The sequence below is a fragment of the Mus caroli genome, unplaced genomic scaffold (genome assembly GCF_978045245.1).
Source record: "Mus caroli unplaced genomic scaffold, Mus_caroli_1 scaffold_8, whole genome shotgun sequence".
NCBI classification, from domain to species: Eukaryota; Metazoa; Chordata; class Mammalia; order Rodentia; family Muridae; genus Mus; species Mus caroli.
In genome coordinates, this window is record NW_028227263.1 from 111,152,558 (window position 1) to 111,180,330 (window position 27,773).

A 27,773-nucleotide genomic window follows, 5' to 3' on the forward strand; every position below is an offset into this window, starting at 1 on the left:
GCCTGACTCCGCTGCTTTATGTGGACAACATCACCCGACACTGTCTTCTCCTTCCTGATGTCAAGCAGCAGGAGGAATCTTGTTTCACTAGTCTGCTCAGGAAAACGTCTGTCTAATTCACTGGGGAAAAAGAAATAATCTAGGAAGATACAGAGGAATTCCTGGCTCCTCTCTCACTCCCAAACACTTAGTGCATTTCAGGGATCCACCCAAATTCATATATTCAGCTTTTCCTATCAAAGGTAATGCTTACCCGGACACAAAAAAGTCTAGAAATTTGGGGCTGGGGAGATGGCTAGATGCTTGCTGCTCTTCTAGTTCAGTTCCCAGCTCCCATATCAGGTGGCTCACAACTGCCTGTAAATCCAGCTGCAGGGAATCTGATGGCCTCTTATGGCTTTTACAGGTACTGCACACATATGTCTACACAAACACACACACACAAATAAAATCTAAAAATCTAGAAATGTACACTTCATTAGCTATTAGTTATTGTTACCACCTGACGATCATGATGGCTAAAACTGTGTGCATGCAGGTGGTGTCTGAGGGAAGACTTTCAATACTATATTCTGTTTGTTTCACTGTGGGCTTGCTTTGTTTTGCAGTGCCAGGGCCTTACCATGCTAGCCAAAGCCCTATCTTGAAGAAATGACTCCAGCTTCTCACTGCAGAATCTAAATCAAAGTTATCAACACTGAGTCTCACACACATAGCCCCTCACTGGGGGATTCTAGGCAGGGGCTCTACCACTGAGCCATGTCCTCAGCCCCTCACTGGGGGATTCTAGGCAGGGGCTCTACCACTGAGCCACACCCCCAGCCCCTCACTAGGGGATTCTAGGCAGGGGCACTACCACTGAGCCACGCCCCCCGCCCCTCACTGGGGGATTCTAGTCAGGGGCTCTACCACTGAGCCACGCCCCCAGCCCCTCACTGGGGGATTCTAGGAAAGGGCTTACACTGAGCTACATCCCCAGTCTTGCACCTATTTTACAGAATCATCGCTAACACAATGCTCCTATGCTCACTTGGGCCCAACTGGGACAGTGACATATGAGCTTCTTCCCAAAGAGTCTTGGTTTCAAGGCAGGTGATGCTGGAAACTCACGGGCCCTGGCGACATGGTAGAACACGGTTCTTTCTTCCCATGCCTCTAAGTTCTGACTAGGCTATGGATGAAGCCAACGGTGCATGGCAGGAGGGATCATTTCCAGGGTCGTCTATCAAACATCATCCCTTAAGTCTACCCACCTCCAACGAGGATTGATTAATGTGATATACAAATGCTGCCAGCACCTCAGAAGGAGCCATTTCTGTCCCCAGCAGCCTCATGCTTAAATAAAGCCCCAGCAATCTGCTCTGTACGGTGACTGACAGCTGAGGATAATGAAGCCCCAGCAATCTGCTTTGTGCGGAGACTGAAGGCTGTGAGGAGCTTGGGACCAGAAGAACATCAAAGGCCTGGGACAGCAGGCCAGTCAGGGATCTTCTCTAAAAGTCTAGGGAGAAAGCTGAAGGGCAGCTATGAAAGGTGGCACACCCAGGACTAAGTCCTCCGGGAGGAGCAAGTGCTCAGAGAGGCACATAACCCCGAGGCTCATGGGAAAAGAGCAAATACCACAGGAACCCAGAGGCGGGCCTGGTGACAAATGCCATCATCTCTGAGGGGAAGGATTGGGAGTTCAAGGTCAGAACGGCCCAAGCAAAGAGATCTCACCTCCCAAAGCAAGGGCTCAGAAAAGCCTGCATGCTTAAGGACCCAAGTTCCAATCCCAGCATCACCTTTCCAAAACCAAACAGCCAATAAGAAAGCTAGGCAGACCAGGAGTGTGTAAGAAGGCAGCAGAGATATAACATTTTAAAAAGGTAAATACAGAGGGCTGGAGAGACGGCTCAGTGGTTAAGAGCACCGACTGCTCTTCTAAAGGTCCTGAGTTCAAATCCCAGCAATCACAGGATGGCTCACAACCATCCGTAATGAGACCTCTTCTGATGTGACTGAAGACAGCTACAGTGTACTTACATATGATAAATAAATAAATCTTTAAAAAAAAAATACCCACTGCTCTCCTAGAGAGCTTTAGTTCAGTTTCTCAGCGCCCACATCAGGTGGCTCCCAACTGCCTGTAACTGCAGGTCCAGGGGACCCAGCATCTTCTTCTGCCTCTCCAGGGACTTGCACACCTGCACACATGTGGCGCACACGCACACAATCTTAGAAACTAAGCAGGCAAGTGTCTCTTTATTCCAAGGGTCTCTGCCTTGATCCTGCGGCCATTGCTGTAGGAACTGTTTGCCGACAGCTGAAGTCTCCATTTATGAACATCCTGGGGATGCCTGTGGCTAGCTCAAGTTTCACAACACTCAAGAAAGGAAATGTCTGTGAAACCACGTTACATAGAGCTGGTAGCGAAACCAACTCCATTGACTGATATGCAGAAGCCTCGCTTGCTATGTGGAGATATACACGGGCTCTCTCGCCAGGGAAATGGCTTCACGCATTCCTACTTAAACTCTGTGAACTGAAAGAAGCCAGTCCGCAGTAAAAGCAGAGTCCATTCTTACGCACAGACTCCCATGTGGAGCCACAAGGGACAATGGCACCACAGTACTGGCTTGTCAACAGATCAAGCAAGGTACGGGCCTGTCAGGGCTGATTCTGTGTCTTTTTACACAGGGTCTTACTACATGCAGCCCAGGCTGAACTCAAATTCATTCTCCTCTTTGTGTATTTTAATTATATTTACTTTATTTGTCTTTTCCCTTTGTCTTCTGGCACAGTGCCCACAGTAAAGCCCAGGCTGGCATGGAACTCACCATGTGACCAGGTCAGCCTCAAACTCACAGCAATCCTCCTGCCTCAACTTCCTAGGTGCTGGGATTACCATGCACCACCATGACTGACTTCAGCCTGGAGATCTTTCTGAGTACTACTGAGTTTCAGCATTTGTCTGTTGACATGTAGTTAATAAAACAGGCCCGTGGTGAAACCTCAGCTCAAGACTCCCATAATTTACATAGAAACAGATCTGCTCTCTCTCACCAAAGCTCACCAACCAAGGAAGCAATAATAAGGCCACAGAGTCCTGATCTGCTGTATCTGGCTCCTGTCCCCACACTCGGGTTTCTGAAGATGGCAGGATTAATGGAGCCGGCTACTGACAGTGTAAATCCCACTGGTATCACACCAGCTCTCACAATCAATTAGGGGCTTAACGTTCAGTTTCTTGAGTAGCTCTCAAACTTCAAAACGATTAACCAGCTGAGGCTCCAGGCTTGGGAGACGATGAGAGAACAGCCACCCCCTCAACCCAACTCTCAGCCACAGAGTTCGGAGGAAGGGTGGGTTAGCTTTAGCAAGGAGACCTTACAGGCGTCTTCGTGGAGAGACTCCCTTGCCGGATGTATTCAATCGCAGCCTCAACTGAGGTCAGGCAGTATCCTAGCTCATCTTTGGCCGAGCTGCTAAATCTGAAGTTTTTGATGTAGCTCAAATTTGCCATCCTAACCGAAAGAAGAAAAAAGGGTTACTGCTGGATAATGAACACTTTACAAACACTACTGACTTGTATGGCTCCATCAAGTGTATTCACTAGGGGTAGAGGGTGGGTATAATGGCTGCTGCCCGGCTTCAGCCCACTGCCCATATTGTATACAATTAGGACAAGAAAACTATGAGTTACTTCCTGGGAAAGGCTGGCTATTAGAAAGCTGGGGATGACCTGCACTGGCTCACATGTTTGGATGCTTGCCTCCCCCCCCCGCCCCCCTGCAGTTAATGGAACTGTTTGGGAAGGATTGGGAGGCGTGGCCTTGTTGGATTAGGTTTGGCCTCTTTAAAGAAGGCATGTCAATAGAAGTGAGTTTCAAGGTTTCAAAAGTGCTCTCTCTCTCTCTCTCTCCTTCACTCCCCTCCCTCTCCCTCTCTCTCTTGTCTGCAGCTTACAGATCCAGCACCTTGCCTGCCTGTCAGTACACTTCGGCCATGATGATTATGGACTAATAATACCTCTGAAAAGGTAAGCAAGTCCCAGTTAAATACTTTCTAAGCTGTCTTGGTGATAGTGTCTCTTCACAGCACTAGAACAGTAACTGAGACAGCTGATGACTGGAGGTCTCAGATCCACGTGTCTCTGCCTCCTGAGTGCTGGGATTAAAGGGGCAAGCTACCTAACACCTAGCTAATGTTATAAAGTGAATTATGGTTTCCTGTGAGATGGTGGCTGCTTCCTACACAGTTGGCAGCAACAGCCTCGCCACATTCTTCACAAAGTGAAACAGCAGCTCTCCAGGCCTCAGTTTCCCCATCTATCCACTGAAGGAAAGCCACCCCTAAAGGATGGAGGAGAGAACACTGCCCCCTTCAGAGGTACACCACTAAAGGCAGCTTGGCCCGGATTCACCCCCAATTCAAAATGTATGGAACAGTTAATGGCAAATATATGCCAGTCAGAATGGATCTCTCCTGAAATCCCAGAACTCAGGGGTCAAGGCAAGAAGAGCAAGAGTTGGGGCCCAGTCCGGGCTGCAGAAGAGAATCCTGCTCAAAAGAACCTAAGTAGCTAAGGAGTATTTAACAGGAAAATGTTACCAGTTAGGAATCTCTGTCTTCACGAGCAGATATAACAGGACCGAGAGAAGGTCATCAGCACACATGGTCTCCAAGTTCACTGCAAAGAGAAACAGGCCCACAGCCTCCATGAGACCCAAGCGGGAGGACGGAGCCCTGCTCCACCAACCAAGACCACAGCCACGCCCCCGTGAAATCACACTCCAGACAGAAAGTGTCCTGAACAGATGTCAGAACGAAAGGGATGAAAGGCTGTACCGGCAGCAGGGTGAAGCAGCACAGGCCTGTCATCCCAGCTTTTGGGAGTCAGAGGCAGGAGGATCCTAAGTTTGAGACCAGTCTAGGCTACATGGTGGGTTCCAGGCCAGCCAGGACTACATAGTGAGACCCTGGCTTAAAAAAATTACAAGAGGGAACTGGTGAGATGGCTCAGCAATTCAGAGCACTTAGGTTCCAAAGGTTTTGAGTTCAGTTCCCAGCAACCACGTGGTGGCTCACAACCACCTATAAGGGGATCTTGATGCCCTCTTCTGGCATGCAGATGCAGCAGAGCACTCATACAATAAAAATAACTAATTAATAAATTAATTAAATTAACAAATTAATTTAATGAATTAAAAAGAAAAAAAAGAAAAAGCTGGACGAGATAGGACACACCTGTAATCCCAGCAATAGGCGAGCTGAGGCCAGCCTGGGTTACATAATGTGACCCTGTCTCAAAACACCAGCAGCAGAATCTAACTAAGGAAATGTCAAACAGTACAGAAAGAGAGACCACAAATGTCCCAGCCACCTCTGCCACTCGGTGTCCCTCCCGAGAGAGAGAATCTACTTTCCGGAACAGTTTATGAATCCGTCACCCAAAGGAGGGTCAGCCCCACCTCCACCCTCTTCCTTGCTGCGGCTGGAAGCGCGCTGTATGCTTGCTTGATTATCCCGATCAAGATTCTCTCCACGTCCTTTGTCTTAACTCTTTAGCGGCTCTAGGGATGGAACCTGGGTGGAGGGGCTCATGAACACCCAGCAAGAGCTCAGCCACTAAGTGACAATCCCAACCCCTACTTTACTTTTATCCTGGATTGTTTTTTTTAAATATATATACAAAATGAGGAGAGCTAGCCGGACATCCACACCCAGCCTGGACCAGCTGAAGCCCTTGCTTGTCTCTCTCAGGCGTTGCTAACCCGCTCCTGCCTTACCCACCCCCCAGGACACTCCCCATGCAACGCTGGTCTCTTGAAGGTTTTTCTCCCACCTGCTGCCTCGCCCAGCCCGGTCCCTGCCCAGCCCGGCACCAACCTCTCTGGCTGGGAGACTGTGTCATGAGTTGGACCACCTTCCGCAGGCACAGCAGCTTCTGCTGTGGCGACGTACACTTGTTCAGCTGACCCAGCTCTCTCTTTGCCCGAGGGATGTTGAAGCTGTGATTTACAAAGTAGAAATTTCAGGCCGTGGTGGAGGGCCCAACATGTTTGTCCTGGTCATACACCTGCTTAGACATTTCTTACAGCTTCAAGGAATGACAAAAAAAAAAAAAAAAAAAAAAAAAAAAAAAGCCAGACAGGAAGTACTTTGATGCAGGTCAGTGGTGTTTCATTCAGGCTTGCAGACAAAAGAGCTTTCACTAGGAATTCAAAAATATAAAAATCCAGAAGCCTGACCCAGAGGTCTGTGATCTGGGCACTCGGGAAGCTGAGGCAGGAGGATTACAATTTCAAAGCCAGCCTGGGCTACTCAAGGCACCTGGAATATATAGGTAGCTATTATCTAAAAAAAAGGGGGGAGGGGCCTAGAGAGATGGCTCAGTGGCTAAGAGCATGTGATGTTCTTACAGATGCCTGGAGTTTGACTCCTAGAACCCACACTGGGCAGCTTACAACTGCCTGTGCCTCCAGCTCCTCTGGCCTCTGAGCACACCTGAGCTCACATACACACACCCACACAGAGAGATACATATACACTTAACTCCAATAATAAAATAAAAATTTTAAATAATAGAGGGCTAGAGAGGTGGCTCAGTGGTTAAGAACACTGGCTGCTCTTGAAGAAGACCCCTGTTTGATTCCCAGCAACCGCATGGTGGCTCATTACTGGTTCTAACTGTAATCCCCGGAATTCTGATGCCCTCTCCTGACTTCCAGAAGCACCGCACACATGTGTGCACATACATGCAGGCAAGACACTCATACACACTAAACTAAACTAAACTAAAATTAAAAAGAAGGAAAAATTTTTATATGGCAACAAAAAACATCAACTTTTAAAAATTTAATAAAAGCTCAAGATGGAAATAACCCAAGCATGAGGAGAGGCTTGCACATCAACACTTCAGACATATTTACCCTAATGAAGCTTGCCCAGAGAGTAGAGCCTCAGAGTGGCAGATGAGGGTCAATGGCTTCCGTGTGGGGCCCAGCTGAGAGAGTCGCATGCCCACCCAGAGACCAGTTATACCAAACCCTCTTCCCCTTAGCTCCCACCCAGCTGGCACACTGGCCCACAAACACAGGAGGGAACCAAGGCAGCCACGGCTCAACTTCGGCTGTCAGGCATCACTGGGACCAAGTGTACAACTCCTCGGTTGTAACCTCATCTAATCAGTGGTCCCCACGGCTGCCAAGTGGTGGAGCGGGGAAGATGGAGCCCATTCACAAGCGTGCTGGACTTCTGGAGCTGTAGGACCGACTCACCTGAACTCGGGTTTCACGCCGATGTCTTTCTGCTGGAGATCTTGAAGGCTTCTCGTGATTTTGTTAAAGGCGGCATCCTAGCAACAGATTTTAAATTTCTTTCATTTAAGATTTTTGTTTATTTGGCTGGCTGTTTAGAGACAGGGTCTCTCTACATAGCTCCAGCTATTCTGGAACATGCGATTGCAGGTATCCACAGAAGCCAGAAGGTGCTAGATCTCCCAGACCTGCAGTTATGGAATGGTGTTAGCCATCCTTCGTGGGTGCTAGGAACCACCTTAGGTCTTCTGCAAAAGCAGTGTTGAACTATCTCTCCAGCCCCAACACTTGGAATTTCTTAGGTTAAGGCTCTCATCCCGGAGAATAAAGACTGGTAACAAAGAACCTACCTCGCTCGCCTCCATGGTCCCCACATATTTAAAGATCAGGTCGTAAATATGGTGATGGACATACATCTGTGGGATGGATAGACAGGCATGTGGTGTGTATCGGGCGACACAGAGCCTCCCAGTCGCTGCCCTTCACTCTCTCCTTACCTCTACTGCCTGCTTCATCAGGTTCATCTGGGCCTCCTGCTTTGCAAGAACCTTCTAGAATTCAAGAAGAAACGCTGGTTGAGTCTGGGTCTGCACACGTGCAAACTGCTGTTGTTCTGTTTAGACCCGTGCTTACCAGGTGAGAGTCTCGGAGAAGCTGCTGGAGGCATTTGGTGTAGAGAGCATTCACAGAGTCCTATGCAACCAAGAACAGAGAGAGGAGACCTCTCTTACTACCCAGAGTGATGGGCTCGAGGGCATATGCACATCTTCTAAAAGGGATATTCAGCTCTATAAAATTACATTTACAGTGTGTCTGAAAAGCCAACCCACACCTGTCAGGCCTGGTGGCAAGTGCCTTTAGCCGCTGAGCCATCTGGTCAACCCTCCACTTTTTTTTTTTTTTTTTTGGTTTTTCAAGACAGGGTTTCTCTGTATAGCCCTGGCTGTCCTGGAACTCACTTTGTAGACCAGGCTGGCCTCGAACTCAGAAATCCGACTGCCTCTGCCTCCCGAGTGCTGGGATTAAAGGCGTGCGCCACCACGCCCACCTAACCCTCCACTTTTTAACATACTGATTTTATGTGTTTACATAGTTGTGTGTGCAGAGGTCAGAGGTCAACCTCTGGTACCAGTTCTCACCTTCCGCCTAGCTTAGAGGCGGGACCTCTCTTTGCTGTTTGCCACAGTGATGAGTACTTCAGGCTGGCTGGCTCATGCGTTTCTGGAGGATTCTCCAAGTCTCCAGCTCTCATCTCCTCTCCTAAGTATACTGAGGTTATGGACACATGCCACTGTGTCCAAATTTTATGTCCCACCCACGTGAAAGCTATCCACCAAGCTGTCCATCTTGCGTGGTGAGCATTTCTACCCACTGAACACTTCTGGCTCTCAACTTTTTTTTTTTAAAGTGTATATGGGGGAAAGTTCTCTTTGAGGTTAACACAGATGGCCACAGTCAGTGGAAGTTATAGTTTCTGTCTGATATTCATTTTTAGACTTTGCAAAGATTTTTCACTTCCTGAAGGGCCTTATGCTACTTTGTATAGTAGAAACATTGAAAAAAAAAATTTCCCACCATGCAGTGAGTACCCAGGGGAGTTCTGGAGCAGACAGACTAATGGCACTGGAGTGAGTGACAGTGGCCAGAATGAGAGTACGGATACTAACTATGTGATGGCGGAGGCTCTTTCTTTCACATTCTCGGAAGGTCCGGTGGAAAGAGGCGATGTTCTTGTCAAATCTCTCTGAGTGTCTTCCCAAAAATTCCCTCACATCTTCGATGGTTTTCAGGGAGAAAGGATCTGCGGGCGCTGAAGGTTCTTCTGAGAAAGGAGAGTGAGGGTCAGGCTGGCTAGAGTTTTCCGTTTCCTAAACAATGAGGGTGGGGTGGGGGTGTCCCTGTTCCAGAAAGAAAGATCTAGAACACACACACGCTTCCAAGAGAGGATGGCCAAGGACCAGGGAAGAAGGTAAAGAAACTGCTGTCCAAGAACATCCCAGTTGCAGGAGAGCATAGAGTCCAGAAAGCCACACAAGGTCTTTTCAGGAAACGAAATGCCAGTGATATGTGACCCAAGGGACAACCCATGGGGCTGAGGTGAAGCTGGCTCCTGACAATTCGGTGTCATGGTGCATTTGGCACAGGGTCTGTGCTGTTTCCTGGGGCAACTAAACAATCCATTGAAAACCAATGAGCTCTCAGAGAGGCAAAGGTGTAGCTGGTTTAATAAAACACAGAGCTAAGTCCCGAGGCTGAGCCCAGACTCAGCCAGCACTGCAGCTCTGCACAGCTCCAGGGACAATCTTCCTCAAGGGTTGATTAGAGCGCCGAGGCCTCTGGACTTGAGTCCTATCATATCCGCCAAGGCAGCCCCAATCTGCACATCGCCTTAGCAAGGGAAGACATAGATCAAGTCCCAAAGGGGACTTTTATAGTTAGGCAGGTCTCTAATGGGCTCTCTGATATTTCTGTGTGTGTGACATTCAAGCATTTAGCAGCCGGGGGGGGGGGGGTTCGGGGGCGCGGGGAATGATGTGCGTGCACATGCACGAGAGAAAAGATCAGTCCCCCCTCGGTACCTGAAGTCTCTCTCCTCTCCAAAGGATGAGCAATGCAGAGAATGCTGAAACTCTCCTCTTTCTCGTTGTAGAAAGTCTCTTCAAAGAGGATGGGCACAGAGAGAAGGCAAGCAAAACCTGCTCCTAGCTTAATCCTGTTTCCTTCAATGATGACAGCCTGGAATGAAGAAAACCTCACTGGACCAGCCTAGGGTGGCCACCGGGACCCTTGTAGCCACCTCTTGGGAAGTATTTAGGCAGAGCCTGTTACTCCACCCCAGTGTGGGTTAGCTGGACACATGACTAGGAGGCAAGGAACAGATGTGGTGAGAAAAATCTGTGATAGTTACGTGCCAGGCCTCATGAGCCACAGAGGGATGTCAACCAACTGAGCAGGCTGATAACAACCCTCACCCTCTCTGATCTGCCGCGGTATCTACAAACCCCACGTGTTCCAGCCCTGGGTCAGACTGCAGAGCAACCCCAGTGAGAAGAGTAATTTAGGGTGGCCTGGACCCCTGACTGTGCATCAGTTGGGGGGATGGGGCCAGCTGAGTGCAAATGAAACGTCTACCTCTTAGGTTCTACCTGCTTCCGTTAGAAAACCAACAAAATGCACGCACACAGCTGGACACGGCAGCTCAGGCCTGTGATCTCAACACTTGGGAGGCTGAGGCAGGAGGATCATGACTTCCAAGCCAGCCTGGGACATAAAGCCTGAGACAGCAAAACTCTGTCTCAAAAATCAATAATATATGGGCTAGGTGTGGTGGTACATGCCTTTAATCTCAGCACTTGGGAGGCAGAGACAAGCCGATGTCCCTGAGTTCAAGGCCAGCCTGTCCTACAAAGTGAGTTCCAAGCCAGCCAGAGCTACACGGTGAGACCCTGTCTCGAAAAAACAACCATAACAAAAGAAATAGCTTAGTGGGATACAGACCTGAGAAGGGGTACTCCAGGGGCCCCCAACATACAGGTAGATGACTCCCTTGGCTGAGGGAAGGAGGGAAGAACTCCAGTCCCACCACACCTCCCATGACAGAGTCTGGGTGCTACTCACTATTACCATGGCCGCCTGTCTCAAAGGCTCCCTAATAAAGACGGAGGACCCATAACCCTTTCCAAAAGCTGCTATGTACAAATAAAAATCAATATTTGATGCCAACAATGTGAAAGGCTGGAAAAACAGGGTCATCTTGTCTCTGTCTGTCCCACCCCACCCCCATCAATCCCGAGCCACCCTAGAAGAAGTGAGTACCTTTCCATCTAAGGTCTGAAAGTGTCCTTCCGTGGGTACCAAAACATAGGACTCGAACTGGCAGGAGGCCTGCACACTGCCCGGCAGGCTTCCTCTGCAAGGCACTAGGACCTAGAGGAGAAGGGAGCTTAGTGATTGGTGGACAGAGTGCTGTGTCTGTCTGTCTGTCTGTCTCTCTTCTTCCCTGCCACTCCCCCCCACATCCACCTCATGAGCCCTAACTTGTTTCATCTCTTTCTTTTTTAAAAAACATTCTTTTGCGACAGGGTCTCTTTTATCCCTGGCTGTCCTGACATTTACTATGTAAACCAGGCTGGCCTCAAACTCACAGAGATCCACCTGCCTCTGCCTCCCAGTGCCAATATATAAGGCACGTACCACCACACCCAGCTCAACTTGTTTAATTTGTAGACTGGAGAACAATATGGTGAGCCCCGCATGTCCTTCATCCAGCTTCAAAAATTAGGAATTCAGTGTCCGGTCCTGGGCCATAGCTTTCTATACGTAATCTCTAGGTTATTTTGAAGCAAAGCCCAGAAAATTACTTAAGGTAGAGAAGTGACTCATCCATATATATTTTTAGGAATGCATTTCTGAACGATGAGCCTTCTTTTTAAGAAATGGAACACGGGGTTGGAGAGACCACCCAGCAGTTCCCAGCACCCATGTCAGTCATGGGGATCCATCGCCCTCATCTGGCCTCTGGGGGCACTGCACACACATGCACAAACCCACACACTGATATGCACACATATACACATAAATCTAAAAAAAATAAATGAAAATCAAAAGCAGAACCATAGTGCATTATTATGTACAAATGCCCACTTCAAACTTCTCTAATTACCTCCTACTTTTTTTTCTTCTTTTTTTTTTTTTTTTGGTTTTTCAAGACAGCGTTTCTCTGTATAGCCCTGGCTGTCCTGGAACTCACTTTGTAGACCAGGCTGGCCTCGAACTCAGAAATCCACCTGCCTCTGCCTCCCTAATGCTAGGATTAAAGGCGTGCGCCACCATGCCCGGCCTTTTTTTTTCTTCTTAAAAACATTATTTTAAAAACATTTTTTTTAATTCATTGTACAAATTTTGCCCGAATGGGTATCTATGCACTAGTTGCATTCAGTACCCACAGAGGGCAGAAAAATGATGCTGAATCCCTGGAACCGGAGTTCCAGACCATTAGGACTCCATGTGTGTGGTGGGAACTGACCTCAGGCCCTCGCCTCTGTAAGAGCAGCAAGTGCTCTTAACCAATGGGCCTCTGCTCTGGCCCAAATGTTCAATTTCTGATATTTATGTCTTCACTGTTTATATTCAAGGAAAATAAGACTTCCTTTTATGTATTTAAACTCTATTCTGTAGCTCTTGCTGAATTCCCTTGTGAGATTCCAGCACTGAAGAAAAGGCAGACAGTGGCATATGCCTGTAACCCAGCACTCAAAGGGGCCCAGCAGGGGGCTGACTGGTGCAAAGTCAGCCTCAGTCATTTGAGGCCTACCTGGGAAAAAATTGTATGCATTTGTTCATATATATATATATATGTGTGTGTGTGTGTGTATACATACACACACACATATTGATATACACATGTATATATGTATATATATATATATATATACATATATATATATGGATTCAACTTTATTTGTTTAGCACATGTGTTTGGGTGCCCACAGAGGCTGAGATTGATTGTCCAATTCCTTGAAAGCTGCAGTTACAGGCATTTCTCAGCCAGCTGATATGGGTGCCGGAATCCAAACTCCGAACTTTATGACTGAGCTGAGCTGCAAGAGCTCTTAACTGCTGAGCCATCTCTCCAGGCCCCTCAGATCTGAAAGCTTCATCTAAAACTAAAGGGAGGCCTCTGGGTAAATCAATTTCAAAATAGGAAACAACTTCCGGCTGGCTCTATGGGGCCTCAGGACTACACAAAAAGTGCAGCTCACGCTAAGTGCACACACAGAAGATCTCAAAGCCGGAGAGTGGGTTCCGGCCAGAGGATGCTTAGAAGCAGTTCTGGGGGCATGTAATGTCAGACTCAGAGGCTTTGTCATGGCCACCGCTGCTGCACTGAGGAGGAGAACACAACATCCATCCATGGAACAGGCCTGCTCCTGGCCTTCATCCAACTTCCACAGGACCAGGAACTTGTGTGCGCCCTGGGAAATGCCACCCTAGTAAGATGTACATCCTGTTGGCTTGCCGGCACACCTTCCCGTGCCCAGCACCCGCCATGCTGGATCGCCAAGCATGCCAGACAGAGTAGGTTCACTGACTGAACGGGAGACCCTGCAATTTCACACACTTGCCCTTCCCCAGTTTCCTGACAGACTTGGATGGGAGGCTAACCCCTTCCATTTCAAGGGAGAGGATCCCCTACTACAGAAAGCCCCCCCACTAATAAGCTATAGACAGTCCTAACCCTTATTTATTTAGCTTGTTTGCTTGCTTTTTGTCGCCGCTGTTTTGAGAGAAGGTCTTACTGTGTAGCCCAGGCCAGCCTGGAACTCTAGCTCCTCTCCCTCGGGTACCTACCTGCCGCCTTCTAATTTTTCTGATGAGCAAATGGACCCATCCTCTAAGTCACACCAGAAACTTGGACAACTTTCTCAAGGCAGTTGTCATGAGCCAGTGTAAAAAGAGATGATCTGCTCTTCCTTTCAGCCCCTGCTGCCAGAATGACGACCCCGAGACTGATTATTTATCAATAAATGCCTAGGCCATAGGCTTCAGCTCATTCCCCAACCGGCTCATAACTTAGTTAATCCATGAAAACTATTTTATATCTACCACTTGGTTAGTTACCTCTCTTCGGTCCTGGCCACTTCTTTCTTTGCATCTTCTTTGCATCTCCTCAGCATCTCATTCCAATCTCTCTCTTCATTCTATTCTCAGTTCTGCTACTTGCTGGTTTCCGTCAGTCTCCCCTAGTTCCCAGGCAAATCTCTCTTTTATTCTCTCACTATTTCCCAGAATCCTCTCTCTTCCTGCCAGTGTCCCACCTCCTATTTCCTGCCTCAGCTCATTGGCCATAGGCTTTATTGACAGGTGATGCTTATATGAGACACTCCCTACAAACCAGTCCTTCACCTCCCAGTGAGAGACTCCAATGTGCAGCAAGCCACCATTTAGCCGCTCTCTGAAACAGACTGCGGTGAGACAATGTGCCCACAGCTGCACAGTGTTTGCTGGGTCCAGCAGAACCTCTGATAATGATCAAGTAACTCTTCCCAAGCCTGGCATTGTCTGAGCTTATAGTCACCTGTTTCACTTTGACACAGGGAAGTGGCTGGATCTAAGTCTGTATAAATTCTGCTATGCTTAGAGTCATTATAAAATGGGAATCTCAAAAAAAAAAAAATCAGTGGGTTGTCAACTTAAGAAAATGTAGCCATCAGTAGTGACCCAAAGCCCTGTAAGTAGCCCATATAAATTTATTTTACCCAACCAGATGAACGAAAATGAGTCATGGGGGGGCGTGATGTCTCACCTTGGTGGTAGACCTTAATTATATATCTCTCTTACAAAGTCAGGACACAGCTGTCCGTGGACAAGAGTCCCTGGAGAGAGACCTGCCCAAGCCACTCTCAGAAAGCCCCAGGTGCATTATTAGCCTGGATAATAAGCACAGAGGTGAGTATTAGAACAAGGTGGGTGTCACCAGGTCCCTGTGACTGAGAGATGAGGGGTGCGGGAGGAGGCATTTCCATGGTGCAACCAGGGGGCAGGAAGAAGAGTCCTCCCAGGCAAGGAAGCCCTGGAAGGAAGCCAGCTCCAGCAGTGGCTGGGCCAGGTAGGAGACCGGGTCAGCCTTCCCCCTCAGCTGCCACACCCGTGCTACTGCAGACTGGCCGAGCAGGGTATCATGCCAGTTTGTATGTAGGGGAAAGTGTCAGAGATGGCTGATACTACAGAAATACATTTATTACTCCGTCATTTTTATTTTAAATGTCTGAGTGTTTTGCCTATGCGTACGCCTGTGTGCTGCGTTTCCACACACTGCCCACAGAGGCCAGAACAGAGGCATCAGATCCATGGGAACTGGAGTTACAGACGGTTGTGAGCCACCAGGTAATGACTGGGAATCAAACGTGGGTCCTCTGAGATCAGCCAGAGCTCTTCTCTTAACCACTGAGCCATTTCTCCAACCCCAAGACAGTTTTTAAAACGGTGAATTTATCCTTTTTTTTTTTTTTTCTAAAGTCCCATGGTTATGGTTTGAATCTGAGATGTCTCCCACAGCTCACATCTTAAATGCTTTGTCCACAGCTTGCAATGCTGTCTAGAAGTCTATGGCATCTTTAGGGGGCGGAGGCTAGAGAGTGGAAGCAGGTCACTAAGGCGGGGCCTTGGAAAGGCATGGCTGTTTGTAACTGGTTCCGGTTCAGCAGTCTGCTTCCTGTTCCTCCATAACGTAGAGATGCCTCTGCAAACACTCCAGCCATCGTGACTACTCCGGTAGGATGGAACATAATCTTCCAAAACCGATTCCAAACCAACCCTCCCTCCTTAGGTTGGTCGTGGCAACAAGAAAAGTTAATGATGTGGTCCCAGTGGCAAACTCCTGGGGCAGAAACTAAGCACAAAGCTGCTGATCCCACACTGCTCTCTCAGAAGTGACAGAAAGGATAAGGAACTTTCTAGAAGCAATTGCAATGTTCTATTTTTTTTTTCATTCACTGTGCTAACAACCATGTAGATCACACTGCACAGTGAACAGCTGTGACCCATTTGCCCATGCTTTGAACAACAGGGGGTCAGAGCGAGTCACCCAGCTTCAGCCCTACCCTTGAGTACTCTGGCAGAGTGGTTCATCCCACAGTTAACTCCTGCAGGGAAACTGGCCTCATCCAAACGGGCCAAGGAAGGCCTGAAGCGGATCGCCACCCAGAGTGGGCCAGGTGGGTCTGTGGCTCTCGGAAAGGGCTGGAGCAGAGTCCTACTTCAAAAGATGGGGCTGAGCGCCATGGTGCACATAACAGCTGGGATCTCAGTAATGAATTTGGGTCCTCACATGCTCTCGCCACCGAGCCTTCTCTTCATCCCCTTGTCTGTTTCTTTACTTATTTATTGGAGTTTTACGAGATGAGTCCCACTAGGTAACATATGCTACTCAAAACTCATGTGTTGGAGTTACTGGCCTGTTTTGTCATGTTCCGCCTCCAATTTTTATTTTTTGTATAATGAATTCTATGGCTTCCAAAATCCAAATTGAGAGACCAAAAGTCTCTGGCTAAAACACATGAAGCAAAATACTAATCCTAAAACCCAGAACAAGCCTCTAGAGAAGGAGGCTCCTGTGGGCAGAAACAAGACAGCAGTCACTTCTGGTTTTCCAGAAAAGCTACCAGCAACCGGAGGTTGGCCTGAGCTAGCTAAACTTCTCCTTTGGTGCAAATCCTCGGAGGCCTGACCCGAGCAAGTCACCACAGGAGAAGAGAAGCAGAAGCTCAGTGAGGTGAGAAGGGAGCAGGACACAGAAGCCAACAGGGACTTCCCAAGCAGAGTCAAGGACAACACAACATGCTCGGTGCGCTCAACTTAAAAGGAAGTGTGGAAAAAGAAACTGAGGCTAACTCGGTCAGTGAGGTGCAGGACTTCAACTTAACCCCCAGAACTCATGTGAAAAAAACAGACAAAACAGGTCTGGTGGAGCATATATGAACTCTGAGCACTGAGGAGGCAAGAGAACCCTCAGACGGTAGGTTAGTCAGCCTAGCTGCATAGGTGTGCACCGATCCAATGAGAGACTCAATATCAAAAACAAAAGAGCTATGTAGTATTAGGAATGTATGTCACCTGAGGCTGTCCCGTGACTGCCACATGTACATATAGATTTGCCTTCACACAAATTCACACAAGAGATACTAGGATAGTTCAATGATAGAGCCCCTGCCTGGAATCTCCCAGTGAGAGGCTGGGGGCATGACTCAGTGTAGAGCCCCTGCCTAGAATCCCTCAGGGAGGGGCTAGGGGCGTGGCTCAGTGGTGGAGCACTTGCTTAAACTCTCCCAGTGAGGGGTACCAGGCAATGGCTCAGTGGTAGTGTACCTGCCTGGCATGTACAAAATCCTGATTTTCCTCCTTGGCACTGATTTTAAAAAATAAAAAAGGAAAAAAAGAAAGAGAAAGGGAGGAAAAGGAGGGAGATGTAGAGGAGGAGGAGGAAGGAGAAAGAGAAAGAAAGAAGAAAAAGAGAGAAGAAAGAAGAAGGAGAAGAAGAAGAAAAAGGAAAAGAAGAAAGAGGAAGGGAGGAAAAGGAGGAAGAGGAGGAGGATGGAGAAAGAATAAAAAGAAAGAAGAAAAAGAGAAAAAGGAGAAGGAAGAGGAGGAGAAGAAGAGAAGAAGGAGAAGGAGAAGAAGAAAGAAGAAAGAAGAAAGAAGAAAGAAGAAAGAAGAAAGAAGAAAGAAGAAGAAGAAGAAACAGCAGCAGCAGCTGCCCTGGTTGTCATTTTGTCAACTTGACTCAAGCTAGAGTTATCTGGAAAGAAGAAACCTCAGCTGGAAAGAGGCTTCCGTCATATTGGACTGTGGGCATTTTCCTGATCTACAACTGATGTGAGAGGGCCAGCCCACTGTGGGCAGTGTCATCCTTGAGCAGGTGATCCTGGGCTGCATAGGACAGCAGCTAAGCAAGCCATGGAGAAGAAGCCAGAAGGCTGCACTCCTTTGTGGTCTCTGCTTCAGTTCCTGCCTTGAGTTCCTGCCCCACCTTCCCTTCATGATAGACAGAGACACAAACCAGGACAACCACTAACGTGCAATACTGAATGTTCCCTAACAGGCAGTCTCACGTGTTAGAGGCTTGGTGGCCCTTTTGAGAAGGACCTGACAGCTTAGGCTGTGGAGGGGCCCAACCTGGTCGAAGCAGAACATTGGGAGGCATGCCTCTGTGGACTAAGCTGGCCCCTATTCCCTCTCATACTCTTTCCTTCCTGATCCTGAGGTGAAGAACATCCTGCATCACAGACTCCCACTACCACACAATGTTCCACTCACCACAGGTCCAGGGTCAACAGTCTCGATACGGACAGAAAGCTCTGCCACCACTGGCCAACACCCAACTCTTCTCCAATAGGTGGTTTCTGCTAAGCATTTTGTCACTTTTATCAAGAAAACTGACTAAAGCTCCCAACCCAAGTACTGGGAAGATCTGCAACACCAAGACATGGGGGTGCCCACTCCAGGCGGCACAGGTTCCCGACACCACAGTTGCTCCCAAATGCTTCTTCTATTCCTGCTCCCGGGCCCCACCCTGAAGGCTTCTGAGACGCGGCTATTGCTTAGTTTCATTTCTGTTGCTGGGATAAAAAATCCTGACCGAAAGCGGCATAGGAGAAGAAACGATTTACTTGACTTAGAATTTCCAGGTACTGTCCATCACTGGGGGGAAGAGGGGAGTGTGGATGTGGAGCCAGGAAATCTAGCAGACAGTCCCATTACGCCCAAGGTCAAACAGCGAGAGACAGGTGCACCATGCTTCCTGCTTGCTGCCTCTTATGTGTTTTCTTCACTCTTCTGAAGTCCAAGGCTCATGAAACAATGTAGCGCACAGTGGGCTGTGTCTTCCTGAACCAATTAACAAACAGACAATCCTCCCCCGAGACACAGCCACAGGCCAGCCTTATCCAGATAATTCCTCAATTGGCACTTTCTCCTCAGGTTATTGTAGGTGTGCCAAGATGACATATTCTGAGTTAATTATTAAGCTGGTGCTGAGAACTGAACCTGGGTCCTCTGCGGAAGCCATAAGTGCTCTGAACTGAGGAGCATTTAAACCTAACCATGCCACGCTGTGTACATTCACATGCTCCCTGATTCCATAGGAGAGCACCCAGCTGAACAGAGGAGGACTGCTGAGCACCAGGGAGGACCGATACCCAAGGAGGACTGCGCACTCACAGTCAACAAGGAGATAAGAGCGCTGAGTACCAGGACAAAGGTAGGATCTACCATAGGTGAGGGGCAAGGGTTTGGAGACAGGATGACAACCCAGGATGTGCTGGCTGGTTTAGGTCAACTCGGAGCAAGCCGGCATCATCTGAGAGGAGGAAACCTCAATTGAGAAAATGCCTCCATAGGATCTGGCTGTAAGGTATTTTCCTAATTAGTGATTGATGGGGGAGGGCCCAGTCCATTTTGAGCAATGCCATCCCTGGGCAGGCTGAGCAAGTCATGTGAGACAAGCCAGTAAGCTACCCTCCATGGCCTCTGTATCAGCTCCTGCTTCTAGGATCCTGCTCTGTCTGAGCTCCTGCACAGACTTCCTTCGGTGAGGAACAGTGGCATGGAAGTAGGAGCCAAAGAAACCCTTTCCTTGCCAACTTGCTTTTTGGTTATGGTGTTTAATCCCAGCAATAGACACCCTAAGGCAGCCCGCGTCAGTCTCAGGACGCTTCATCCAGGAAGGAGCTTGAGGTGGCCCCTCACTGTTCAACCACACATCCAACATTGGGTAACCACCCCCTCCCGGGGGGGTAGGGACAGCACAGGGCTTCGTTTAACTCCACAGCTCTGCAACTGACTTCCTCTAAATATCCCCTTCACCTGCCACACTCCCGACACTGCCGACACTGCTCACGTGTGAAGGCCTGTAGACTTACAATGCCATGGATCTGGGCCACCTTGCTGCACAAGTCAGGGCGCCACTTCTGAAGGGCCAGGTAGAAAGGGTTTTTCAGGAGATCTTCATCATATAGAGCCATAGGGACTTCAGGGGGATCCAAGTGAGCTTCCTGCAACAAGGGAGGGAAAAGTTGTGAACAGAGACAAGGCCCTCACCACGTGCCAGTAAACCTGGAGCTCACTCTGTAGACCATGCTGACCTTGAACTCAAAGAGATCCACCTGCCTCTGCCTCCCAAGAGTTAGGATTAAACACCTCTGCCACCTTAACTGGCATAGCTGGCTGTGTCTTTTTGCCTTTTTGTGCTTTTTGGTTGTGGTTACCCACAAACACATGCATGTGCGAGTGCGCAGCCCCGCCCCTGCCCCCTCTTCCCCGCCCCGCCCCCAGAGCTCTAAGGATGTAGCCCAAGGCAATCTACCAATGACCTAAATGCCCAACCACTTTGGGTTTTGTTACTTTGCTTGAAGCAAGGCCTCACTATGTATGCAGCCCAACCTGACCTCAAAATCAGGATCCTCCTACTGAGTTCCCCTCTGCTCTGGGACTGTCCTACCACAGTGTCCCCAGCTCTGGGACTGTAGTAGAGTGCACCCCATGTCCAGCTTTCTCCACTTATTTTCATCCTGAGCCAGCCCTGTGGCCTGACTTCACTGGCTACAGTTTCTGTGCATCAGCCTCGAGGGGCCTTGTATATCCCGCCCTCATTCTCAATATACCCCAAGACAGCATGCTGGGAAACAGCCCAAGTAAGGAAAAACCCATGTCGGGGAGAGAGAGGAGCCCATGTGAGCTAATGAACTGAGCCATGCGGGAACAAAATGCAGCCTCACAGTTATGCCAAGGAAAACATCCAGAGAGTAACGAAATGAGGGTAGCTGGGAGCTCTCACATTCTGACTTGGTTACACAGCAAAGGCCTCCTGCAACCAGGACCCCTCCAATTTCACAAGCATAGCCCCTGGAACTTCTAAAAACCCTAAACTGTCTCACATTCCCATCTCCAACCCATCTGGATTTTATTTTTGCATACGCTATAAATTGGCAGCTAATTTCACTTTTCCATATGGTAAGCTGATTGTCCCAACATCGCTTTTGGCACAGTCTCTTTCTTTCACACACCAGTTGGGAAAGCTGTCTGCGCCATACTCCCAAGTCCTTGTGTGTGTCCGTCCTATTTCTTCGCCCTACTCGGTTTCAATGGTCTAGACTGGGCTGCTTAAAAAGAGGTAGGGAAAAAAAAAATAGAATTATAGATACAGACCATACAGCCACATGGAAATTCTTATTGCCTTTGTTTCATTTTGAATTATTACATTTTCAAATAGATATTTTTAGTGTATTTGGTTTGTTTTGAGTTATTACATTTTCTACTTTTTTTTTTTTTTTTTTTTTTTGCTTTTGCACACGGGTGTGGAGTGTGAGCAACACGTGTGCATGTGACCGTCAGAGGGTGACTTCTGGGACTTGGTTCTCTCCTTCCAAAATGTGGGCAGGGCAGGCCATGGGGATGGATTTAAGGTTACTGAATGCACCACCTTGCCGGCCAACTGTACTTGTTTTTATTTCACCTCAAACCCCTGGGTTCATGTGATCTTCGTAACCCCACTCTCTAAGTATCTGGGACTCCAGGTGTGCATACCATGCCTGATAAGTACATGATATAAATGTCTAGTAGCCACATTAAAAAAAAAAAAAAAAAAAAAAAAAAAAACAGCTAAAACTGGTTTTCAACAGTTTATATATTATGACCTATCCGAAATACACTTTCAATAAATAATCATTACTTTAAAATTAAAATGAATGTGGCCTATGAGACAGACGTCTCAGTGGATGAGGGCACTTGCTGCCAATCCTGATGGCCTGAGTTCCATCCCCAGGCGAGAACTGACTCCTGCAAGCTGTCTTCTAACTTCTCTTCTAAATTATTATTTTCGTTATTTATTTTAAGTGCACGGGTGTTTTGCTGTCAACATATACGACTGTGAACCACGCGAGTGCCTGGTACGTGTGGAAGCCACAAGAGGGCGTCAAAACCCCCTGGAGTTCTAGATGGTTGTGAGCCACCACGTAAGCGCTGGCAACTGAAACAGGCTCCTCTGCAAGAGCAGCCAGTGCTCTTAGCCACTGAGCCACCTCTCCAGTGCCTCCCCCTAACCACTGAGCCACCTCTCCAGTGCCTCCCCCTAACCACTGAGCCACCCCTCCAGCTCCTGTCCTCTGACTTCTACACATACACACAAGGCTGTAAACTCCATCGACCCAGATGGAAAAGTCTACCTGACAAAGAGCCACACAGGCCTATCACCAAATCTCTTGGCCCAGTAAGAGCTGGCTTGACTACTGGCCCCACTGGGGACTCTTCTCACTGGGGCCTTAACTCCTCCCACAGGAGGATCTAAGGGAACTTTTAAAAAAGAACCTGGGCTGGTGAGATGGCTCAGTGGGTAAGAGCACCCAACTGCTCTTCCGAAGGTCCAGAGTTCAAATCCCAGCAACCACATGGTGGCTCACAACCATCTGTAACAAGATCTGACCTCCTCTTCTGGAGTGTCTGAAGACAGCTACAGTGTACTTACATATAATAAATAAATAAATCTTTAAAAAAAAAAGAGAGACCTAGGATCTAGCAAGATCTGTAGGTCATTTCTTTAAAAAAAATAAATAAATAAAAAAGAACCTAAAAGAAAATAAAATGGGTGTAAATAATCCTCCTTTGGGCCCCCAGAGAGACCCTGGCAATGGTTCAGGTGTTTGATTCATTGAATTCAATTACTGCCAGAGCCAGATAATCCTCTCATGATTCCCCAAGAGAAGCAGAGAATGCAATTTTGGGGGGACAGAGTCACAAGGGAATAGCATTCTTCTGGTTTCCGATAGCTGGTTCCATGGGGCAGAGTATGACAGCTGAAGATGCTTCGGATAAAAACCACTTGAGAAACAGGATGTACGTGATGGCGAGATAAAGCTGGGGAAGGGCACGTGACACTGGCAAAGCACTCAAACCATCACTCCTCAGCAAGGAGATATGGCCAGAAAGGAAAAGGCATAGCAGGGAATGGGGGAGACACTGAGATGTGGACCAAAGCAATGCTAAGGATTCAGGAGGTCCTGAGTACAGTTCATAAGAAGTCTTAAGAATCCAAGACCAGGGGGCTCCTGACCATCCCTAACAGACCTCCAATGAAAATTGACAGCACTAGTCAGAACTGCCAAATACCCATGAACGTGAGTTACCCTGTGAACAAGACAGCCATACGGAGAAAGTCTGAACATTTCAGGAGATAGCATGCACACTGAGGTATGGTTTTGTGGTCTTCAGCTGTCCTGACAAACCAGATGAGTCTGGGTAGTCAGGGACCATCTGGAGACTGCGCACAGCCCTGCTCTGCAAAATCCAGCATGGGGAGTCTATGCCTCTCAGAAATGTACTCCCTGCCAAGTGTTACAGGAACCCTTAGAGGTTCGGAACCAAAGACCCTAACCAGGCATGCTATCCAAGCAATGAGCAAGGCTCTCTAAGTGATGCAAAGGGAAGGGTAGGGTTGGGAACAAAACGGGAACAGTTTCTAGCCATCTTTTTTTTTAATATCAACGGAAGCACAGGGATGTAGTCTGTGCTTTCTGGTCCCTAGTCCTTCTGGCCTTGTGATATTTACAGATGGGGCTATATTGTCCATAAACCCCACGTTAGAGCACTCAGCTTTAACACCCACATTCAGCTCACTTGGAGGCCAAGAGGAAGCAAGAGGACAGCTGTCTCTACCAGGTAGGGGAAGGGTTAATCCCAGACAGCAGCCACACAGGTAAAAATAAACAAAGTGCTCAAAGCTGGTCAAACACGGTGGCACTGGAACCTGTGGTGTTAGGGAGAAACGATCAGGGAGCCAGTTAAGGGGTATGGTCTCTGCTCAGATTGACCCCATCACCCTGCTCCCGGGAGTTACAGATGGAACAGCCATGCACCCATCTCCCTGCCAGGATTTCAGGCACTTAGAGGGCCGGTACTTAGTAGCTCCCTAAAATGGCCAACCTCGTAACACCTTAATCCAGATTCCCCTGAACTGACTCCTCTCTAAGTCTGTCATCTATAATCAGTTGGTCATATTCCTTGGCACCCCTTGGAGAGGAAGATGATACTGGACACCAACCTAATGTCACTGGCTAATAACCAGGGAGTGTCCTAACAGCACAAAATCATTGAGTGGCACCGGGACAAATCAATAACAAAAAGCCTGCAGCAGTTTGGTATGAGGCTAGCACAGTCCAGTAAGCACATTGAGGCCCAGTCATGACCTTGACCCCAGGCCCTGTGCAGACACCACTGCTGCTCGCCTAGAAATGCTGCTTGCTGTATGACTCAGGTGAGGCATCAAGGCTGGAGGAGCTCTCCCGAGGTCTAACCCAGGAATACACCTTCAGCCAACTTCAAGACCCTGGCTGCTTTCCCAACAACTACTCCTCTACCCAATCTCTTCCTCTGCCTCCCAATTGCACACATACCTGTCCTGGTGAACCACACCCAAGTGACCTCTCCAATACTCCTACGCAGTATTCCTCTGTCTTTCCTTCTCCCCCCACCTCCAAGCCTCCTCCCCCCAACAAGCTGAATGATCCATACTTGGTGTTTGGCCTTTGTCCATTTTCTAAGCCCCATCATTCCCCATGCCCTACAGCTTTCCAAAGGGATGGGTTCTCCCTCCTTCCACCCATTCGGTCCCCAAACCTAGTCCCCTATCAAAACCCATGGGGGTGGATGGCTCCTGCGTGGCTGCAATCATCACCCCACCCCGCCCCAAGAATGGCTAAGTCGCCCAACATTCAAGTTCTGAATGCAAACGGACAGCTGAGCTGGCTAAAGGACAAGACCCCTGAGTGACAGTAAGTACTGGGGTTCAGGGCCTTAGATCCTGTCGGTTGACACACCACCACGGCCTGCACTGGGGGACTCTCAAAGCCCTACTATGTGCTGCTTTCGCTCCGGATCAATGGGAAGTTTACAGTGTTTAATGCAAACAGGAGCATCTCTCCACAGAATGAAACAGAAATCCCAGCCACTGAGAACTCTGTCCAGTCTCACTAGCCCTCTTATCCCAAGCCTCTCACTCCTAGATGGTGATGTGTCACTTGCTTCCCCTGCCACCCACCCCGCCTTGAGTGTCCACGTCCCCTGGAGCTGGAGGAGAGGCTGGAGGGGCACCGCCTGGCGCGCGCGCATCTGGGCAGTCCGTTTTCAACCAGGAAACCGAACACACTCTGAGTGATTGTACGTCTCTGGGTACCCGAGTTTTCCATAAGTCTTCTCTACCTCCAGGACGAGAGGACCTGGCCACGTGTAAAGCAGGCAGGGATACCCTTTCCACTTTCAGCCCCGGCGGAAACTCAATCAGCTGGCCTAGACCAGGATCTGAACACACAGCCTCCTCCCTCAGTTTGGTCACCGGAAAACCTCCCAGGCCACATGGCCTGGGAGAGACAGCTCTACCCACTGCCCCAAGTCCCAGCTCCGGGGGACCCAGGCCTGCCGTGGTGCCCCAGAAACAGATGCATTCTCCGCGCCGCCTAGGCGTCCCTCTGGACCCAGTGGACAACGTGCGCGCCGCGATGCGGACGGCAGAGGAACGGGAGAGCTGGGAGGCTCAGCCCGCCACGGGTCAGGGCCCCTGGGGCCCATCAGCCCAGCCTGGGGCTCCCCTTCAGTGCAGGGAACCCCTCCCCCTTCCTCTCCCAGGCCCCGCCCGACCTCGGCGTTCCCCAGAGTAGGGAGGCGCTGGAGGATACCCGCAGAAAACACTTACTTAAGAGGCTACATAGTTTCACCTCTGTGCTACGACAGCACCTCCCGGACCCTGGGCTGGGACCTGAGTGCCCACCACCCGGGTGCGGTGGCTCCACTCTTCAGCCTACCTCTTTACTCCGCCGTTGGGCGGAACCCTGCTCCAGTCTGTCCAATAAGAGGTCGTTTTAGTCGAGACTGACACATAAATAGAGCAATCATTAAGTCTGGTTCAGTCGGGGGTGGGGCCCAGGCGACTCCGCGCTTCCTACTCAAGCTAGCCCCGCCCAGAGCCAGGGAGTGCGCGTGCCCAGAATTCGAGAGGCGGGACCTAAGGAAGATCTGATATTAGGGGTGGGGTCCAAGCTGGGCCCCTGAAATGGGGTTAGACTGTGATGGAGAAGAGAGCTCCAACTAAGTAACAATCCTACTCGGTCGATCCCCCGTGCTACTGGTGATGCAAATTGGAGGTGCCCAGTCTTCCGAGCCACCCTACTCTGTTGCCTACAGGGTCTAGTCCCTTGGTCCTTTCCCTTCACTAGCATGGGCTGCGATAAGCTAAGCATTCTTTCTACCGAGTCTCACTTTTCCTCGTCTGCAAAGTAGGGGAAAAAAAACTTGAATTTGTAGGGCGCTAAGGTTCCAGAATTATCATGGTAGGGAGAAGAGGGAAAGCCACACTTGATCTACCTGGGCTGGGCCCCGCCTACCCCTGGCCTGGAGGCGGGGAGGGGCGGGGGGGGGGGCGAGCGGGCGGAGGAAGCTCAGGGCCTGGACTGGTGGCTGGAGGCGTGTCCTAGGAAACTGGATCCTGCTGCCCTTGGCCGGGGCTAAGGCGCGCGGCTCATCTTGGAGACTTGGGGTCGATCAAGGATGGGGTCTTCACTCTGGGCTTCTCAGGGAGCCGCCGTGAAAAAGAAAGTTGTGCAAAGACACTACTCATGACCCGGAGCGCGTCTGGGGGAAATGGAGGAGCGGATGGGGAGAAGCTAACCAGACTACCCCAGCCCGTGGGGACGACGGAGGCGCACCTCGAGGGTCCCTGGAGAGCTCCGTTGAGAACGGCGGCGAGGACATGAGGAGCATTCAGTCCGCCCTGCTCAAGGCTGGCATCAGGGCTGGAGGCGACCTACGACGTTGAAGGGTGCAGGTGGGGTACCACCGCCGGAGGGCAGCGCCATGGCCAGAGAGGAGTGCAAGGCGCTGCTGGACGCGCTCAACAAGACCACAGCGTGCTACCATCACTTAGTGCTTACTGTGGGCGGCTCCGCGGACACTCAGGACCTACGCGAAGAGCTGCAGAAGACCCGCCAGAAGGCGCGGGAGCTGGCCATGGCCACCGGCGCCCGGTTGACCGTCGCGCTCCGGGACCGGAGCTTAGCTACCGAGGAGCGCGCGGAGTTTGAGCGGCTCTGGGTGGCCTTTTCAGGCTGCCTGGACCTGCTCGAAGCCGACATGCAACGCGCACTAGCGCTGGGAGCCACCTTCCCGCTGCACGCGCCGCGCCGGCCACTTGTTCGCACTGGGGTGGCCGGCGGCTCCTCTGCTGTAGCCGCGCGCGCCCTGAGCGCCCGCAGCCTGCGGCACGAAGCCGAGAGCGACTTCGATGTCGCCGATCTGCCCCAGTTGGAGCGCGAAGTCCTCCAGGTGGGCGAGATGATCGACGACATGGAAATGAAAGTCAACGTGCCCCGCTGGACTGTACAGGCGCGACAAGCGGCAGGCGCCGAACTCCTGTCCGGTGCCAGTGCCGGCGCGTCCTCCGCCGGTGGCATTTCGGTAGAGGAGCGCGCGGGACCCTGCGACCCCAGCAAGGCCCTGGCTGCCACCGTTTTCAGCGCCGTGCTGTTGGTGGCTGTGGCCCTCGCCTTATGTGTTGCAAAGCTGAGCTGACTGATATCCAACGGTCGTCCGCTGCCCCTTTTCTTTCCAGGACATGGGCTTGGGGTTTGAACCGTTAAGGAGAGAGGTAGTGAGCCTGAATGTGTTCGTATGAACATGATCCTTTCAAAGCCCACCTCTGCCTGGGCAAAACATGTTTTGTTTTTTAACATGCTGGCCCAAGAGGAGTTAACAGCACAGGGCGGTCAGGCCATTACCTCTAATGTCTGTAGGAGCTTTACCTCCTATTAATAGAAATCGGTCCACAGTGACTGACCCCAGATCCCTTTGAGTTTGATGGGTTAAGACGTATGTCCCAAGTTTGGTGCCCACACGCTGGTTGGTAGCACTCATTCTGTTTTAGACGAGACAATT

At 49.7% G+C, this 27,773-nt stretch overlaps 2 protein-coding genes across 2 annotated transcripts in view; one reads left to right on the plus strand and one right to left on the minus strand.

The window, feature by feature from the left end:
• Ankrd27 (ankyrin repeat domain 27) overlaps positions 1-25,657 on the minus strand; it is a 51,293-nt gene extending 25,636 nt beyond the window's left edge. Inside the window, exons 1-12 of the mRNA XM_021167678.1 lie at positions 25,540-25,657; positions 19,721-19,852; positions 11,118-11,228; positions 9,881-10,037; positions 8,969-9,123; positions 7,935-7,994; positions 7,799-7,852; positions 7,652-7,717; positions 7,263-7,339; positions 5,872-5,993; positions 4,594-4,672; positions 3,374-3,506 (exon numbers count right to left, since the gene is read on the minus strand). Coding sequence (XP_021023337.1) covers positions 3,374-3,506; positions 4,594-4,672; positions 5,872-5,993; positions 7,263-7,339; positions 7,652-7,717; positions 7,799-7,852; positions 7,935-7,994; positions 8,969-9,123; positions 9,881-10,037; positions 11,118-11,228; positions 19,721-19,822 — 1,116 coding nt within the window. The 5' untranslated portion in view covers positions 19,823-19,852; positions 25,540-25,657. The remainder of the gene's footprint in view (positions 1-3,373; positions 3,507-4,593; positions 4,673-5,871; positions 5,994-7,262; positions 7,340-7,651; positions 7,718-7,798; positions 7,853-7,934; positions 7,995-8,968; positions 9,124-9,880; positions 10,038-11,117; positions 11,229-19,720; positions 19,853-25,539) is intronic.
• A 1,003-nt stretch (positions 25,658-26,660) lies between these two features.
• On the plus strand, positions 26,661-27,410 carry Rgs9bp (regulator of G protein signaling 9 binding protein). The gene has a single exon (XM_085840941.1). It carries the CDS (start codon positions 26,697-26,699, stop codon positions 27,408-27,410), a length of 714 nt encoding a protein of 237 aa, XP_085697067.1. The 5' UTR covers positions 26,661-26,696.
• Positions 27,411-27,773: the final 363 nt, after the last annotated feature.